The sequence below is a fragment of the Sprattus sprattus genome (assembly GCF_963457725.1).
Source record: "Sprattus sprattus genome assembly, chromosome: 4".
Lineage (NCBI taxonomy): Eukaryota > Metazoa > Chordata > Actinopteri > Clupeiformes > Clupeidae > Sprattus > Sprattus sprattus.
In genome coordinates, this window is record NC_137923.1 from 17,802,913 (window position 1) to 17,822,005 (window position 19,093).

A 19,093-nucleotide genomic window follows, 5' to 3' on the forward strand; every position below is an offset into this window, starting at 1 on the left:
TGTGACTTTTGATGGCTGCTACTGCCAGAATCCTCACTAATTTAGAACAAGTGTGCGAGTGGTAGAACTGTGGAGGGAAATGATCTTCCTCAATGAAGTACTGATTCGATGATTCACTTTTTTAAGTAGTCTACTTATGTGTGCCTTAAAGTGGAGAATGTCTCTGCAGAATGTTTGGTAGTGGTACTAGTTCTGGTTTTAAGCACTGCTGCTTAATCATCGGTGGACGAAGTAGATGTGATCTAATGCTTACATGTTATCAGTAGATGAGATATAATGCTTACATGTTATCAACAGATGTGATCTTTGGCATACATGTTATCAATAGATGTCATCTTTGGCATACATGTTATCAATAGATGTGATCTTTGGCATACATGTTATCAATAGATGTGATTTTTGGGTATCAGAACCCATGAACTTCAGTAGATGACCTTGTCATTACCAGGATGTCCCTTGTAAGTCATTTTAAGCAACCTAGAATTACTCTTAGAATTACAATGAATTAGAAATCGTAATCATACATTCCTTATTTGAAAAATGTTTGTTAATTATGTATAGGATGATGTTTAGTCCCCAGCACATAAAAAATCTTGTTTATTATACGGTTATCTGCCAAAACGGTAAAATTAATTTCTCCAAAATATGTCTTTCAATTTGTGACTTCCCCTGAGATACAAAAAGTTCATCACGCAAATAGAACCTTACATTTACAGGTGTTGCATAGCAACATAGTACTTGCTGACCGCATCATCACAACCAGGCTATATATAATATGCCTTCGACAACACCAGAAGAGGCTCCCTCACTTCTGTTTCCACTCTTATAGTGGGCAATCATGTCTTTTTCCATCCTGCTTCGCAAGCAAAGAAAATTCATTGATGTGGTTTATGAGCATCTGATATCATTGTCTTAATTGATATTAATTCTGCTCATTTCCTCACAAGTGGCGTAGGTCATCGCATATGTCCTTCTTACTGTTTCTGTGTGATGTTTCAAAACTGTTTGCCCTAGAGCTGCTCGATCCGTAATTGTTGGAAATAATCTGCGTTAGAGCCGGCTGATGCTTCAGAGCATGGAGATTGTGCTGGGAGGATGCTGTGATGAGCAGAGTTCATTTAGTGCGAGGGAGATATGATACAGCAACAGTGATTCACTCCCCCTCTCCAGACTCACCCCCTTTTTCATGACATTGAAAGAGAGAGAGAGCGAGAGAGAGAGAGAAAAGGGAAGAGCAAAACAATGAGAGAGAATGAGACAGAGAGAACGCGAGAGAAGGCAGGAAGTAGGCAGGAAGTAGACAGACAACGAGACCGTGAGGAAGATTGAGAGAGAGAGAGAGAGAGAGAGAGAGAGAGAAAAAGAGGCTATGAAGGTCATTTGACCCTGGGTAGTCTGTGTTGGTGAGCTTTGCCTCACCCGCGGCTGGGAAAAGGCCAGGAGATACGAAAGCCCTCTTATCAGTCTCTCCCTCTCCCATATTCATATTCAAATGAGCTTGACTGGCGAAGCAGAAATATAAGCCACATATTGATAAGCATTCATGGGAACACACATGGCTGTCAGTGTGTTTCCCATGAAGACGGAAAAGTTTAAACAGACTGCTAATGCCACATATTTACTATTAAATGTATAGTATATGAATATTTTTGTGTGGTTATTTGCACATGTGAATGTGTGTGTGTTTAGGTCTAGTGTCTAGTGTGTGTGCGGCTATATTATGTTTCCCAGTACCTCTGCCCTTCTCTCCCTCTATCTATCCATCGTTTTCTTCCTCCCTCACTCAAAAAAAGAGAATGAGTTACAAAGCTGCTTTGACATAGGAGTCTCATCTTTTCATTAGTAAATGTGGAGCAGACGTGTTTTAAAGCCTTGCTCTCTCTCCTCCTCTCCCCCTCGCTTTCCTTTCTCTACTTCTCTGTTTTGCTTTCCTGTCGTCTGCTCTTCTCGTTCACGCTCTCTCCCTCTGTCTCTCTCTCAAAAGAGCGGGACCCGGACCATCCGTGCATCTCTTACGCCATCACCCACGCTGCAGTGTCTTCTGGGAAAGCCCTGTGTCCTTTGAAGTGGGTCCACCTGAGCAGTGGGCCCAGCAGCAGTGACAGCAGTTGCAACAGCTTAAAGGCTGTGATGTGTCACTGACGGGCGGCGGGCGGGCAGGCAGACGTGGCCTCTCGGCCCTTCTGCCCCCGCTGCTCCAGGTGCCCGCCCACCCCCGCGGGTGTCTGAGTGATGCGTTTTGGGCACCCGGCTGCCCCTTTGAATCATGGGCCATGTTTGAAGTGGGAGAGAGGCAGCGAGAGCGCTGCGACTTATGATTAATATAATCCCCCGCCTCCTTCACCCACGCCTCCTCCGCCTTACTCAGCCTCTCTCTCTTCTACTCTCTCCTTCGCTCTCTCTCTTCTCACTCTCTCTCTTGCTTTCTTGCTCCCTAGATCTATCTCTGCCCCCCTCTCTCCCTTTCTCTCTCTCTCTCTCTCCTCTGTCTTCCTCCCCCTCTCTCTCTTTCTCTCACTCTTTTCCTTTGAACTAACTTGGTGCCACGACTTGAGGCCAGTGCCAAAGCTCTCATCAGTCAGACAGTGGCTCCAAGGGCTTTGGATGCAGAGCCAGATAGGCTAAGAAGCCCTCTACCTCCCCGCCCCTGGACCGATCCGATTGGACGTCTAGCCGGGAAGCCGGGGTGTCTCTGCCTTGTGAGGGTCAGTGATTGGATGGGGCTGACAGCAGTCCCTCAGCGACTGAACCCACTCTGACCTCTTTCTCTGACACCAAGGTGCCAAATCCAGCTTCACTCGAGAGAGCTTAGGTCACACCAATTTAGCTCCACTTCAGCAGACATGCGCCAGACTAAAGAACACTCTCAAACTGTCTCCAGATCAGAAAGTGTCAATGCCTTTTTTGAACATATAAAGAGTTTCTTATTCCTCCGACCACTGTCTGTTATGCACACAATCTGTACTGGTCCAATTAATTATCCATGTGAGCGTATTTTAGGAGAAACACTTTTTGTGCATATTTTTGTTGTAGCCGCCCAGACCTCCTCCTACTCCTTGGAATTTGTAGGCACGATGCCTTTGAAGTGCTCTAATTTATTCGTTATTCCAGGGGAGCACACATGAAGCATCCAGCCACAGTGTGTTCAGCGCTGGCATGCTCATAAACAGATCAACCCCGCCACTGGGGCTCAATAATTGATGCCGATGTTAATGTGCTGATCTTTTGTGTCTGCCTCTTTTGGAAAACAAAGCCTGTAGAAGATCAGAGATGACATAGTAGACGACGTAGTAGATGACTGTTCCTCCTCAAACAGACTTCTTTCTTTTTTTTTCATTGTTGCCTTCTCTCACTCTCTTTCTTCCGAAACCATAGCAGCATTTTCATTTCTTTCTCTCTCTGTCTTTTGCTACCCCTTCTTCTCCTTCTCTCTCTCTCTCTCTCTCTCTTTGTGTGTGTGTGTGTGTGTGTATATACCACACTATGTTTATTCGCATTGGTTTTCAAGCTTGTCTGGGAATTTGATGTGGCTAACAATGTTCCAATAGCTCCCTGCGGAGCCCTGCTCTTTCACACACAGAGCTTGTGTGTGTGTGTGTGTGTGTGTGTGTGTGTGTGTGTGTGTGTGTGTGTGTGTGCACCAGCCTCTACTGACAGGTCCTCCAGCCTCTGCTCCGGATGGTGTCTGGTCTGGTTCTGTTTCTTAACCACTTACACCAACCCATCCACAACAATAACTTTACTAAGAATAGAATGTGAGGTGAGGGAATGGGGGGATGAGTGGGAGGAAAAGAGAAAAGGAGTGAATCTGAAGACTTTATTAATGGGAAATCTGGAGTCTCCATCGCGGTCCCTCTCCTTCACAGTGGGGTGCCATTAGAGATTCATCGGAGGGAGGCCGCAAGGAATTGGAAGCGACAGAGCAGAAAAAGAATAGAGGCCTGCAAGCGAAGAAGAAAGGGAAACATGGAGAGAAAGAGAGAGAGAGAGAGAGAGAAAAGAGGGAGATTGTTAGGGCCAGGAGAGTATAAAATTGAATAGAGGGAATCACAGAGTTGTGAGTGGTGGAGGAGAGAGCTGATCGGGAGAATCGTTCAAGATCTGGCTTTCAGTACGGCAAGACTGAGGGGACAAAATAGGACAGGGGAGATGGAGAGTAGTATTAGTCTAATGAAGCGGGGTGAGGGGCCTGTTAAGGTGGGTGTGTGAGGAGGGGTGAAAAGTGAAGAAGAGGTGGTCTGTGATGGTCTAAATGGAGTATGTTAATTAAGGGCTTTGAATTATGAATGAGATCAAGTAGCACTGCAGACTGGCCCAGACTACCCCCCCCCCCCCCCTCAAACACACACACACACACACACACACACACTTCAACTCTGCTGTAATAAGGACCCCTACAGGAAGTCATTCCTGCTCGAGGCTTATCCTTTGAGTGGTAATTTTAACATTACCACTTTTACATTTAATTTGCACAGTCAGAGCTTTATCTCAAATTCTATTTTGTAAGTCTATTTATTTTATTTTGTAGTATTGTAGTTATATAAATGTGTTAAACTACAGTGTTATTTTACCTACCTTAGTGTGTTATGTGTTTTGTGATGCTTGTGTTTCTGCTGCAACACTGCAATGTCTCTTTGTGGATCAGTAATATCTATCTATTTAACCACATACAGAGAGAGAGAGGGAGACTCACACCCAAGATCCATTGACACACACACACTCTAATACACACACACATACTTCATCCACTGCTGTGCTCTCTCTCTCTCTCTCTTTTTCTCTCTCTCTACCTCTATCTCTCTCTCCTTCTCCACATTGTACCCTGCTCATAATCCCTCATTTCCCAGCTAAGAAGACACACAGGCTCAATTTCCCTCTGTCTCCCTGTGTCTCTATCAAATTTCAGTGAAGCAATGCTTTCACTGCAGAAAAAAATGGCTATGGCTATGACTTATTCATAAAGCTCTTTGATGTAAAAAAAAAAAAATAAATAAAATTATTTAGAAAACATTACTTTTGAATGTCTTTATCAAAAAATGAATCAAATGTAGTGAAATAATGTCTGGACATCTAAACGCTGTCTCATCCTCAAATCAAACTCTTTTGCAATGTAGCAAAGACAGCTTTGACAGAATGCTGAGTGTGTTTGTGTGTTCCGTCCAGATTAAAAGTGTCATTCATTGAACAGCTAGGTAAACAGCAGGCCCTGAGGAGGAGTCAGAGCATCCGTGTTGACAAGAATGTTTGTTGATATTAGGAGGCTCCTTTCAGGAAATCTTCTCTATTTGCATGGAGATGGAGAACACTGTGGCCAACTTTGAATCTGTTTGGATTTCGATATCAGCTTGTTTATCCTGTTGAAACGCTGTCATAATTTGGGATAAAATCACGCATCCATATGAGTTTTGTTCCTCTTCTGTTGAGCGAGCCTTTGCACTGTTGTCAGAAATAAATAAGACTTTATCTCTTCATTTCAGGCTCTGACAACATGGCGACTTTACCTTTTGGCTGCCAAAGTACCAACCAAGGTTCTTAATTTTGCTATTCATTATTTGTTTTTGTTATTACCATTATTATGTTAATCAAAAAAAAATGTATAACTGCATATTTTAGTTTGTTACCATTCTAATTCTTCCTTTTGGTGCAGGTGGAGCAGACATTCAACTTTCTGGAGATTAGGGGAATGAATGCTTACCCAGAATACCAGGTGAGGCCTGCTGGGATATCTTGCTGTTTTAAGTCATCTATCTGTCTACTGGTTCAGGGTTTCTGGTGTTCTCTAGGTCATCCATCTGTCTACTGGTTCAGGGTTCCTGGTGTTCTTAACTGCACTGCTTGATTGAAATGTCTACTTCCTCAGGTCGTCATAGAGACAGACAAGGCAACATACTCCCTTAGACTGCAGTCTGTCGATCACCTGGATCAGCTTATTGGTCACGTAAACTTTGCCCTCTCTCGCATTTTTAACAACTCCATCTTTGCGTGAGTAGGACACAGTAACCCTTCTCTGTCTCCACCTCCCCCTCGCTCTCCTTTCTTTTTTCTCTTGCTCTCTCTTCCTTTCTATATCTCCTTTTGCTCTTCCTCTCCCCCTCTCTCATTTTTTCTCTGTCTCCCTCACTCTCTCCCCTTTCTCTCTCTGTCAATCTCTCAGTGTCTTTTCCCTACGATCAAATGTGTCTTCACTCAAAGCAGGTCTTTCATATAGGCCTCTTTGATTCACTTCTGATATTTCACTGTATTCCAATCATGCTAAAGAGGCTGCTGATATTTCCAAATAAAGACACAGTAATGAAACTGTTGAAAGGGGGTTTTAATGAAGACATGATCTCATGTGCTCCACACACTAAAGTGGAAGGCATTTTGAAAGTGCTGGGAAGAATAAATGTCTCTTTTGCTTGTCTTCCTGTGACTGCAGGCCCCCCATCTGTCGGTTAGATGGGGAGCTCACAGAGGGGGGGCGCAAATTCTCCCCCAACTCCGAGACGTCTGTGGAGGCACAGAGAGCCTGTGGTAAGACCAATTGCTCACATCCACACAAAGTTGCCTGGAAACTTGTGCAGTCTCACACACAGTCATGCGTGCACACACACTTGTGCGCACACACACACATATACAAAAACATTTATGCAGACACACTTGCTCAGCCAAATAAAATAATAATGTGTAGATAAAAAAAACACTGTCCACACAAAGTGAATAGTCAAAGTGAATATACACAGCATACACACACAAACACACTCAATTATTTTTCCCACAGATTGACCCACAAATAAACACACACATACACTTACACATTAATAGACACATACTTCCTCTTTCTGACTAATGTATGTATACAACGCACACACACACACACACACACACTATTATCTTTCTTTTACACACTCACACACAAATCCACAGAAATGAAAAGATACAAATTATAAGCAAATTGGTTCACAGACATGGCTTAAGTCATTGTTCTATTAGCTGGTTTGCATAGCATGTCAACACCAAACGTCAATTTCCTATATTTGTGACGAGGTAACGCGTAACAATGTGAACATTTCTCAAAATAGTTACATATATATATACAGCCGCGGAAAAAATTAAGAGACCACTACAAAATTATCAGTTTCTCTGGTTTTACTATTTATTGGTAAGTGTTAAAGTAAAATGTACATTTTAGTTTTATTCTATAACCTACTGGCAACATTCCTACCAAATTTCAAATAAAAATATTGTCATTTAGATCATTTATTTGCAGAAAAATGACAATTGGTCAAAATAGCAAAAAAGATGCAGTGTCTTCAGATCTCGAATAATGCAAAGAAAACAAGCTCATATTCATTTTTAAACTATACAATACTAATGCTTTAACTTAGGAAGAGTTCAGAAATCAATATTTGGTGGAATAACCTTGATTTAAAATCACAACTTTCATGTGTCTTGGTATGCTCTCCACCAGTCTTTCACATTGCCGTCGGGTGACTTTATGCTACTCCTGGCGCAAGAATTCAAGCAGCTCGGCTTCTTTTCATGGCTTGTGACCATCCATCTTCCTCTTGATCACATTTAAGAGTTTTTTTAATGGGATTCAGGTCTCGAAATTGGGCTGGCAATGACAGGGTCCTGATCTGGTGGTACTCCATCCACACCTTTACTGGCCTGGCTGTGTGGCATGGAGCATTGCCCTGCTGGAAAAAACACTTCTCAGAGTTGGGGAACATTGTCAGAGCAAAAGGATGCAAGTTTTTCTTCCGGGACAACGTTGTACTTTGCCTGGCTGAGGTTTGTAAAAGACCATAAGGATTGAACCAAAGCGGACTGGAGGGTCTCCTAGTTCGTCTTCTCTGATGAGTCCAATTTTCAGCTTTGCCCAACACATGGTCGTCTGATGGTTAGACGGAGACCTGGAGAGGCCTACAAGCCACAGAGTCTTGCACCTACTGTGAAATTGGACTCATCAGAGAAGACGAACTAGGAGACCCTCCAGTCGGCTTTGGTTCAATCCTTATGGTCTTTTACAAACCTCAGCCAGGCAAAGTACAACGTTGTCCCGGAAGAAAAACTTGCTTCCTTTTGCTCTGACAATGTTCCCCAACTCTGAGAAGTGTTTTTTCCAGCAGGGCAATGCTCCATGCCACACAGCCAGGCCAGTAAAGGTGTGGATGGAGTATCACCAGATCAGGACCCTGTCATGGCCAGCCCAATTTCGAGACCTGAATCCCATAAAAAAAACTCTGAAATGTGATCAAGAGGAAGATGGATGGTCACAAGCCATGAAAAGAAGCCGAGCTGCTTGAATTCTTGCGCCAGGAGTAGCATAAAGTCACCCAACGGCAATGTGAAAGACTGGTGGAGAGCATGCCAAGACACATGAAAGTTGTGATTTTAAATCAAGGTTATTCCACCAAATATTGATTTCTGAACTCTTCCTAAGTTAAAGCATTAGTATTGTGTAGTTTAAAAATGAATATGAGCTTGTTTTCTTTGCATTATTCGAGATCTGAAGACACTGCATCTTTTTTGCTATTTTGACCAATTGTCATTTTTCTGCAAATAAATGATCTAAATGACAATATTTTTATTTGAAATTTGGTAGGAATGTTGCCAGTAGGTTATAGAATAAAACTAAAATGTACATTTTACTTTAACACATACCAATAAATAGTAAAACCAGAGAAACTGATAATTTTGAAGTGGTCTCTTAATTTTTTCCGCGGCTGTATATTATACAGTGCTCTCCACAAATATTGGCACCCCTAGTGAATATGAGCTAAACAGGCTATAAAAAAATATGTCTTTGCTGTTTATCCTCTCAGTCTTTCACTCGAAATATTCACAAAAATCTTACCTTATCATTGAAGTAAAATTATTAAAAGAAAAAAAACATTGACATTAAATACATATTTTTCCCCAAAACATGTGTGCCACAATTATTGGCACCCCCTTAATGTAATGTTTTGTGCAGCCTCCATTTTCCAAGATAATAGCTCTAAGTCTTCTCCTATAATGCGTGATGAGGTTAGTGAACACATGGCACGGGATCTGAGACCATTCCTACATGCAGTTTCTCTTCAGATCCTTCAGAATTTGAGGTCAACGTTTGTAGACTTGGTTACAGCTCATCCCACAGATTTACTATGGGGTTCAGGTCAGGGGACTGTGATGGCCATGGCAAAACCTTTATTCTGTGGTCTGTGAACCATTTTTGTGTTGATGTTGAGGTGCGCCTAGGATCATTGTCCTGCTGGAAGGTCCAACCACGGCCCATTTTAAGGCTTACTGGAGGGGACTGTTAGGTTTTCATTTAATACTGCTAGTATTTGATGGAGTCCATGATACCATGTATCCTAACAAGGTGTCCAGGGCCTTTGGAAGAAAAACAGCCCCACAACATCAGAGATCTGCCACCATACTTCACATTGAGTATGGGGTGCTTTTCTATATGGCTATCTTTCTGTCTATGCCAAACCCACCTTTGATGTTTGTTGCCAAAATGCTTTATTTTGGTCTCATCTGACCATATAAATCAGTCTCATTGAAAGTCTGACTTACATTTGGAAAACTGTAGGCGCTTTAGTTTGTTGTTGATTGACGGCAGAGGCTTTTTTCTGGCAACCCTCCAAAACAACTTGTGGTGATGTAGGTGGAGTCTGATGGTAGTTTTGGAGACTTTCTGATCCCAAGACTCAACTAACCTCTACAATTCTCCAGCTGTGATCCTTGGAGATTATTTTGCCAGTAGAACCATCCCCCTCACGGTGCGTGGGGTCAATGTAAAGACACGTCCTCTTCCAGGCTGATTCTTAACATCTCCTGTCGCTTTAAACTTCTTAATTATTTACATGATAGTGGAAATGGATATTTTCAACTGTTTAGAGATTTTCTTGTGTCCATTCCTTGATTTGTGCAGCTCAACAACTTTTCGACGCACATCGTCACTGTGTTATTTGGGTCTTTCCATAGTGATGAAGGACTAATGGAATTTGGCCTGTGTCACCTCATACTTGTACGCCAGTGGAACTGGAAGTCATGGTTGACCTCATAAGAGTTCCTTATCAAACAGGTGAACTTAAAAATGTAAAATTTGACTGGAAATATACTTCAGTTAGATTTTAATTAAAGATTTTTCTAGGGGTGCCAATAATTGTGTCACACATGACTTGGGGAAAAATATTTAGTAGTCTTTAGGTGTATAAATATAAGTAAATAATACAGTTTACAACAGTTTACATTCATGGAAACATTCCGGCCATCGCTGGCCACTATGATTTCTAGAGGACCTGTGCAGACGCAGAGGGAGAGCGGGGGTGGGGATGCGCTGAGAGTGTGGGAGAGAAGATGAGAGGAGCAAACACTGGCAGCTTTACTGAAGAAACGTAACACACCATAAAACTAAATAAGGAGAAACACTATAGTCTCTTATGTCTCGTTTGAAAAATATATCGGTGTGCCTGATATACCAATATATATCGCCCAGCTCTATTATGTACCATCTTTACCTTTTCTATCTCTACCTGTCTACCCACTTTGTGAGCCGAGGTTTTCCTCAAGGTTCACTTCTGTTGACAGGGAGTGAGTGTTTCCCTGCCCCTGCTGCCTTTGTGCCCGCCTGTTCAAGCTCAGGGCTCTGTAAAACACCTTCAGACAATGTTATTGTTTTGGCACTATAAAATTAAATTGAATTGAATTGACACAGACACACAGACACACACACACACACACACACACACACACACTCGCACGCACACTCACACGCACACGCACACGCACACGCACACGCACACGCACACGCACACACACACACACACACACACATTCACACATAAATATTCTCCCTGTTGCTGATAAATGCACGTACAAACAGACAAAAAGACGCTCACACGCAAAACACAAACAAAAATTCATGGCCACCTCATACAGTTTTAATTTTGAAGTGAGTCAGTCCCTTATTATCCCCTGTTATCAGACACTCCAGTGATTATAGAGTGCGGCAGAGACATGTCCATGTTTCGTCGTGTTTAACGTTCAGTAATCCTGTTTTTGGATTACGCCTTACCTGTCTCTCCATCCTCCTCATCACCCCCTCTCACCCTAAACTCCTCTGTTTATTTTCAATTCCTGCTCTTAATCTCCTATTGTCCTCCCACCGTCTTCATCTTATTCTCCCCCTCACCTCTACAAATTGTTACTCTCTCTCTTTATCATCCTTGTTTTTCTGAGTCATTCTCTCTCTCGCTCTCTCTTTTTTTCTGCAACCCAGGAGGCTTTTCAGAGACCTATGCAGCTTTGTGTGATTACAATGGCATTGGCTGCAAAGAGGAAGTTCAGTGGGTAAGTAGCATGGATTTTGTTTTACCGGTCTGAATCACCATGTTCATAATTTCCTAGTTTCTTTCCGCGCAGATGTGACCTTTCACATAGAAAAATATACATGTGTGTTCACCACTGTGGCCTGCACCTTGGTAACTTCCTCACTATTTCTGCTTCTTCTGTCAGGATGTGGATACCATCTACCACTCTCAGGACAATAGAGAGTTTAACTTGTTGGATTTCAGTCACCTGGAGAGCAGGTAATTATCTTTCCCATAGGCATGTGGAGCAGAAGTTCTTTGTGAAGTCCAGCGTAAGCTAACATGTTGTACATGTATACAGAGGTAGTGGTCGTAGAGGTGTCACTATGGATTCTGATGTGAGAGCCACTGTGTAGCCAGTGTGCCATTTTTACATGCTGGTTTCTGGTGTCAGCGGGCAAAGTGTGTGTTGTACCGCAAAAACTTCAAACATCTGTTTTTCACTTCCTTACAGCTTACTCTCAGACACACACACTCAAGACACACAAACACACACACACACACACACACACACTGTTACGTACACGGCTCAAATGCATGAAACAGAAAGGGAAGGCCATGCAAATTTATGATAATAATAATAATAATAATATAAGTTATTTATTAATGGTTACTGCTTTATATTTATCTATTAATTATAAAGAAAACGTGTGGTGAATGTCAGGGTTGTGAATAGAAACGTAAGGATGTAATGTAAAGACATTAAATGGTAATCCAAAACAAATGACCGAGACGATCCAAAATCCAACGAGTATCCCAAATCCAATTACTATCCAACGACCAACAACACGCACACACACACACACACATACACACACACACCCACCCACCCACACCGCAGGCTTGTTGGTTTCACCCAGCTTGAGGTGAGTTCCTGTACTGACTGTTGCCTGCATGTCTTTTAACCTCATTGTGAGTGGTGGCTCAGTATAGAAATAGCTCCTAATTTTCACACCTTGCCATGTGCTGTTGAGGCCCTGACTAGCGTGTCTCTCTTACGCAGATAGAGGAGAGAGATTTGCTGTTTGAACTGGATAAAGTGGGTCAGCATTGTCCCCATCTGAACTGCTGATTCTTACGTTTACCCAGTGCAATGTTGTGCTGTGTACCAATAGTGGAAGAAAGTTAGGCTGAACACCCCATGCTACACTACAAAGGAAACATATTCTTTGGTCGGTCATTCAGTGTGTAACACAGAGCTTTGCTGTGTTGGGGGCACCATGCTTTTATCGTTGTGCATCACCGCATTGCAGAGACTTCGAATTCAGATCTTGGATTTTTTTTTTACATGTTTGGCCCTGCGTCAGCGAGCATAGCGGCTGTTGATTTGACCGTGCTCCTGCTGTGCCACTGTAGCGGCTCATGCGAGTTTGACTCGAAGGCTTTGACTTTGAAAGTGCTCCTGCCTTGAAAGCGTTGTGGTTTTTCACGAGAGCCTCACAAGAGCCCCTGCTTGAACCCTGATGCGTGAGGCATGTTTAATGGTGGTGTCACTAGATGAAGGGGCTGTTCCATCCCATTTAATCCATTGTCTGATCACATTGGCAAAAGGTAAAAGTCTTTAATGATGGCATCAGCTGAGAGAAAGGGGATAGTAAGGGCTGTCATAACCAAATTGCATTTGTTGTCAACAGAATCCTGTACAGTCACATCGAATGTCTGGCAGTCAATTAAACAGGACATTGTTGAAGACCATATGAATTCCCTCCATTATCAGAAAAACCTTGCACAATGGATGAGATTGATATCTGTGTGTGTGTGTGTGTGTGTGTGTGTGTGTGTGTGTGTGTGTGTGTGTGTGTGTGTGTGTGTGTGTGTGTGTGTGTGTGGGTCTGAATGTTTCAAGGACATGCAAAACTCTTTTTTACACCCTTAGAGAATTTCAGGACATAGGCAGCACTTTTTTTCTTGTATTTGTCACTAGTTTTGATTAGCTGTTAGCTGCTGGTTTTCTCTAAGAGGGTTTCAGTGAGGAGGGAGGAGATGCCTTTGGGCCACGTGAGGAGCTGTGTTTCCCTTGCTGTGATGGAGCGGAGAATGAGAACACAGCCGTCAGCCATATTCTAATGGAGGGCATACCTCTCAAAGAGCACTTCTTTTCTCTCTCTTTCTCTCTGTCTGTATTTCCTCTCTCACCCCTCTCTGTGTCTCCCATACACACCCCTCCCTCTCTTCCTCCTCTCTTCCTCCTCTCTCTATCTCCCACTCTCTGCCTCTTCCTCACCCTCAATCTCTCTCTCCATCCCTCTCTCTCTCACTTGCCCTCTCTCCCTCCTTTTCTCTCTCTCTCTCTCTCTCTCTCTCTCTCTCTCTCTCTCTCTCTCTATCTCCTCCACTCCACTGATGGCTGCAGAGTGGACAGTCAGTGCTGTCAGGTCTGGTTCCAGTGCGGGATAAAAACATTTTAGGCCCGTGGCCAGGATTAAAAGCTGTATTGGAGAGACTTGGCACAGAGAAATCCTCTGCCCTGGCCGCCGTTTCTCTCTATCGATCCCCCCACCCACACACACCTTTTCTCCTCCTCCTCTGGACCGGACACCCTCTCAGGGAGAAATTTACTGCTGAATCTGTCATTTTGCCCATGAATCATAATGGCCTATAATGCCTCATCGTCCAAAGTGACTTTATTCATGTGGTGTAGCGGAGGCCTTTTGGGCTGCCAGTGAGGGAAGAGAAAGAAAAAAGGAAAAGCACTGGGTTTCTTTAATGAATACTTTATTTGTGACGGGATTGAAGATGAATCTGGTTGTTTAAGGTTCTGGAATATTAAGGTATCTTCCTCACATCCTCTCTCCTTTGTTACTAATCTCTTTATGTTATTTATCTCTCCCTTTGTCAGGGATCTTGCAGTGATTGTGGGCATCCAGTGGCGTACAATACGTGGTTCACCAAACTCTACTGCAAGGATTTACGCTTAGTAACTACCCTTTTTTTCTCTCATATGTTTCACCATTATGTTTTATTTTACGCTGAATGGCCTTGTGGAGGGCACTTTTGTAGGGCTACATCACTGGACTGTATCGTTTTAGTATCTTCCCTTGGCTCAGTGTTTTTCTAAATCCGCTGTTTCCTGTCCAGACGTCCTCTCTGAAGTTTCCATCCTGTCTGCCTTTTCTGACTTCTCTCTTTTTATTAGTCTGTCAGCAGCCTTCTCTCCCCTGCTCTCTTGCTCTTTCTCTTGTCTCTCTCTGTCACCTCCTTTGGCCATCTCTGTCTTTCTCTGTCTGTAGTTGTGTTGTTGATGTATCTTGTTTGTAGATGTTGGCATTGCAGTGTATAAGATACGATGTTTGTCTCTGTGAGTGTGTGAGAGGAAGCCTTCTCACTCTTTCTTTTTTTTTCTAAGGGTTCAGAGGTGGTCGAGCAGATTCTTCACACCGTCAGCAAATCCAGCAGTCTGGAGGAGCTCACCCTGGAAAATGCGGCCTCAAATCGTGAGTTCTCTTAAGCCTCTCAGTGTCACACTTACATTCATACTTCCTCACCCAGCATTCAGCAGACACTTATCTCAAGGCCACAGAGGTATGCATTTCATAGGTGTATACATATGTGCTCAAGCTTATTTACTTATTCATTTAGCAGGTGCTTACAGCTCAAGCAACTTGCAGTGCATGCAGGAGCACCTGACCCAGTAGTCCCACTTCACATCCTCATCAGTCTCCAATATCTGTGCAGATTGCCCACACATCACTTCCTGTCAGTTTTTAATCACCACTCCCCCCCCCCGCCCCCCAGCCCAACCCCAGCCCATCTTCTCTAATGGTTATCTCATGTCTCTGATTGACTTTCCTTGGCTCTGTGGTTCACCTGTGCAGGGATTTCCCTCTGAAGATGGCAACAAGCTCTGTGTGAAAACCCTGCTCTCTGTGATTCATTCCCTGAACCTGGCCCACAACACGCTGGACAGCCAGGGTAAAGAGTGCCTCTCTCTCTTCCTCCTCTATACCGCCCCACATCTCTTTTTCTCTTCCTCTCTTCTCTATCACTCTGTGCTTTTATTACTCTCTTCTTTCTATCATTGTCTGTCGGTGTAAGAGCTCTACATGTCTATTTCTGTCATTGTGTGGGTGTTTATGTGGTAACTGTTTTTTTTTTCCTCCTCTTTTGTTGGTTTAAGGGTGGTGTGTGTATATGTGCTTCTACTGGTGTGTGTGTGTATGTATGTCAGACTGTGTCCTTTGCAACTGTCTTCCTGCTGTTCAGGGTCAGAGACTCAGTTTTTTTGCCAGGCTCACTCATCATTCTCTTGCTGACACATGCCACTCTTCATTAAATCAACATGTGTGTGTTTCTGTGTGTGTGTGTGTGTGTGTGTGTGTGCATACAGTCAGTGCAGCTTACACCTAACGGCAGTCTGGACTAATGAATGTGTGTCAGTGTTTGTTTGCAAGCATGTAGCTCTTCCCAGACTAACGTATGTGTATATGTGTGTATATCTATGCAGGGGTTTCCAATCTCATCCAGCAAATGTGTCGCCCTCAAACAAAGGTCTGCGTCTGCTCAACCTCTCCAAGACGTCCTCTCCTCTAAGGGTGTGTACAGCTGTGCTATCTCTCTGGGGAGACATCGCCCCCTGGTGGACACGTTCCCTGTCTCTTTTAATCCTGTTCATGTGCTGGTCGCTGACCATAAAACCTATAGGGTCTGCCACTGCATCAGATCCGCGGCTTATCCTCCAATCAATACACAATTTATAACTAGGAGGACAGGGCAGGATGGCAGGGGGCAGGACACGTCCAAAATATCATGAATGAAACGATCAATTCCCTCTGTCCATTTCATTCGGCGAGAATGAAAAAAATAAAACGTTATCAAATCTTACAGCTGTATTGACAAAGAAATAACAGGACACACCACCAAGGATCATGAACGTGTTGCTCATAGGGCAAAATAAATCTGATAAACATCGTGTCCCAGTAAATCAGAAAACCAGCCTCCGTTGCAGTGTAGGCTATTCGTAAACAAACCTGCCATAGCCGGCGCGGGAGGTTTGTAGTTACAAAGCGCGCCCCTCCCTCCCCGGGCAGCCTGGCTCAGCGCCGACTCCCAGCCTTTCATTTCTGTCACTGATGCTCACGCATTGGCTCAGTTCTGCATCCTGTGAGAGTTTTAGTATTTTGAAAGCGGGGTGGAAAATATATGCAGCTGGGTGCCGGTGTGGCTGACAGCGGTGATATTGAGCGGTAAATCTTTGATAGTTGCTGCAGCCGTAGACAGAGATAAATGGACGGCGGGGTGCCCTTGTTCTCGTGTCGTGCCCACAGGGCAAACCAGCATGACTCTGGCCAGGGCAGACTGCCATATGGGCCTGTCCCACCGCCAGCCCTGATGCCATTTTAGCAGGATAAATGATAAGTGAATGGAGACATTCATTTATGCTTTTTATTGTCAAAGATAGAACAAGAGAAGACCGCAGCATTACCCTCTGAAACCCTCTGTCTTGTTCTTTCTTTGATAATACAAATCATAATTGAATGTCTCCATTCCATCTCAGCTTCATCATCAGTGTTTGATGAAAGTGTTTTGTACTGTCTGTCTATTTCAATTTCTCTTTCTTCACATTACTCATCCCAAAACGGCCTCTTTTTCTCTCTCTCTTTTGCCATCCTTCCTCAACCCCCTCTTCAGGTGTGATGTCTCTCTCTCAGGCTCTCTGCTCCAGTGATGACTACTCCAACTCCCTCCTGCACCTGGACCTGAGCAAGAACCCCGGGGTGCTGTCTGGCGAGGACGCAACGGTGAGACACTGGCTTCACACTGGGCTGCATAGTTGATGACTTGGAAATGGATCTGGCCCTGATTTGGCAGGGATCTGGCCCTGTTATGGCACAGTTCTGGCCCTGATATGGCACAGACCTGGCCCTGATATGTACCAGAACAGATCAGGACTAGTTCTGTTCCAGAATCAAGTGCTGCCATTTTACCAAATTAACTGTGCATAAGAAAAATTACAAACAGGCAGACAGTGAATGCAAAACAAGACACAGAGAATTCTGCATAAAACCTGTGCCCACAGGTTTACACAAATCCTTTAGGTTGATATATGAGCCATTATTTTTCTTGCAGAGTCTTTACCTGTTCTTGGCCCAGCCAAACTGCCTGGTGCACTTGGACTTGTCTGGGACAGACTGCGTTGTGGACACAGTAAGTGCTTGTGATGGTACCAGGGGCTTCTCAATTAAAAACTGGCCATGCTGAAAGTCTCTGTCTGTATAGTGTGAAGGTGTCTGGGGAGCAGACTAGGGCACACCAGTCTGTAATTGACTCTCCATCTGACCTGACTGGGGACTGTGTGTGTGTGTGTGTGTGTGTGTGTGTGTGTGTGTGTGTGTGTGAGTGTGTGTTTTTGTGTGTGTGTGTGTGTGAATTTTTAATGAATGAATCTGTCTATATTTCTTCCCTCCATCTCTGTCTCTCTTTCTGCTGTCTTTCTCTCTGTCTTCCTCTCTCTCTGTCTCTCTCTCCCTCATGTAGTTGTTTGGGGCTTTGCTTAGGGGATGCTGTGCTGATCTGTCCTATTTGAACCTCTCCAGAAACTCATTCTCTCACAGGTGAGTGATAACCCACTGAAGGGCCAGGAATTCACACACACGCACACACACACAGCAGCCTGCTGGCTCTTATCTACCCGACTTGTCCCCCCGTAGACCACAGTGTGTGTATGGTGTGTGTTTGTGTGTTTGTGTGACTTTGTGTGTATTTGAGGGTGAGTGTGCATACATCTGTTTTCACACACACACACACACACACACACACACACACACACATACACATGCTCGGGGGAGCATGCCAGCCTACTGCCTTTCATCTTCCCAATCCCATACCCCCCATACACCAGTGTAGCACAGTCGACAGCAAAGGGGATGTATAGACTCTCAGTCTCAGGTCAGGCCAAACTCACACTACTGCTGTGGCATCTACAGCTTATCAGAGAGGGTGTACACCTAAAAACACAGGTCAACCTGACTGCACTATAGCAGATCAGGATTTTAGAGCCAGTAAGATAATGGATGTTTCTAGTCAGCTACTGTGAGTGGATTCATGAATCTGTTATTGAGGTAGGCAGCTCAAGGATGAACTTTGGGTGATATGGCGCTATGGTCGTTAAATAAAAAGGAGTTTTTGAGGCAATAAGTTGAGCTCTGGTGTTTAGACTCTAAGGTCGTTAGGAGGGAGGTTATGTGGCAGCAGGTTGCGCTATGCTCTGCACGGTGAGAAGATGCGGTCATTAGCGGTGAGAAGCTGTGGCTCCCAGAGCCAGAATGAGAGCTGCTGGAGATCACCTTCACACAGGTGGGCGGAGAACAGGAGCGCACAGGAAGGGAGCAAGAGGAAGTGAGTGTGTGTATGTGTGTCGTGAACTTGCCATGTGGGACTGAGACTGTGTGAGTGTAAGGTGAATGTGTGTATGTGATGTGGTGTGTGTGATTGTTGTGGGTTATGATGGGACTTTAGCGTGGTATGTGTGTGTGTGCTGCAAGCAGCAGGTAGGAGCAGAAACAGAGTGATCCATCTTCCAGCTAGGATCCCTCAGGAGCGACAGTGCAATAGCGTCTCCAGTTTCAGCAGATAACCATGTTATGTAAAAGTTTATGAGAAATGAGCCTAATTTCAGAATGGAGTTATTGTCTGACCCCCCCCCCCCCCCCCGCCCCCACCTCCTCTAGTCCTACCCATATCATCCAGTCTTTTCCCCTCTCTTGCTGTTTCTCCCATTCCGTTTTTTTCAGATATGATTTGGTACCCCTGTC

General features: G+C 44.1%; 1 protein-coding gene across 1 annotated transcript in view; it reads left to right on the plus strand.

Moving 5' to 3' along the window:
- The window catches only part of carmil3 (capping protein regulator and myosin 1 linker 3), a gene marked incomplete at both ends in the record, with an annotated part of 41,852 nt that overhangs the window by 7,026 nt on the left and 15,733 nt on the right, over nt 1–19,093 (plus strand). Inside the window, 20 exon segments of the mRNA XM_080836209.1 lie at nt 5,478–5,528; nt 5,648–5,707; nt 5,861–5,982; nt 6,419–6,513; nt 11,252–11,322; nt 11,488–11,561; nt 14,182–14,203; nt 14,206–14,259; nt 14,689–14,761; nt 14,764–14,776; nt 15,158–15,182; nt 15,184–15,204; nt 15,206–15,254; nt 15,787–15,818; nt 15,821–15,857; nt 15,860–15,874; nt 16,971–17,080; nt 17,409–17,486; nt 17,817–17,893; nt 19,073–19,082. Of these exon segments, the coding sequence (XP_080692335.1) occupies nt 5,478–5,528; nt 5,648–5,707; nt 5,861–5,982; nt 6,419–6,513; nt 11,252–11,322; nt 11,488–11,561; nt 14,182–14,203; nt 14,206–14,259; nt 14,689–14,761; nt 14,764–14,776; nt 15,158–15,182; nt 15,184–15,204; nt 15,206–15,254; nt 15,787–15,818; nt 15,821–15,857; nt 15,860–15,874; nt 16,971–17,080; nt 17,409–17,486; nt 17,817–17,893; nt 19,073–19,082 (1,089 nt within the window).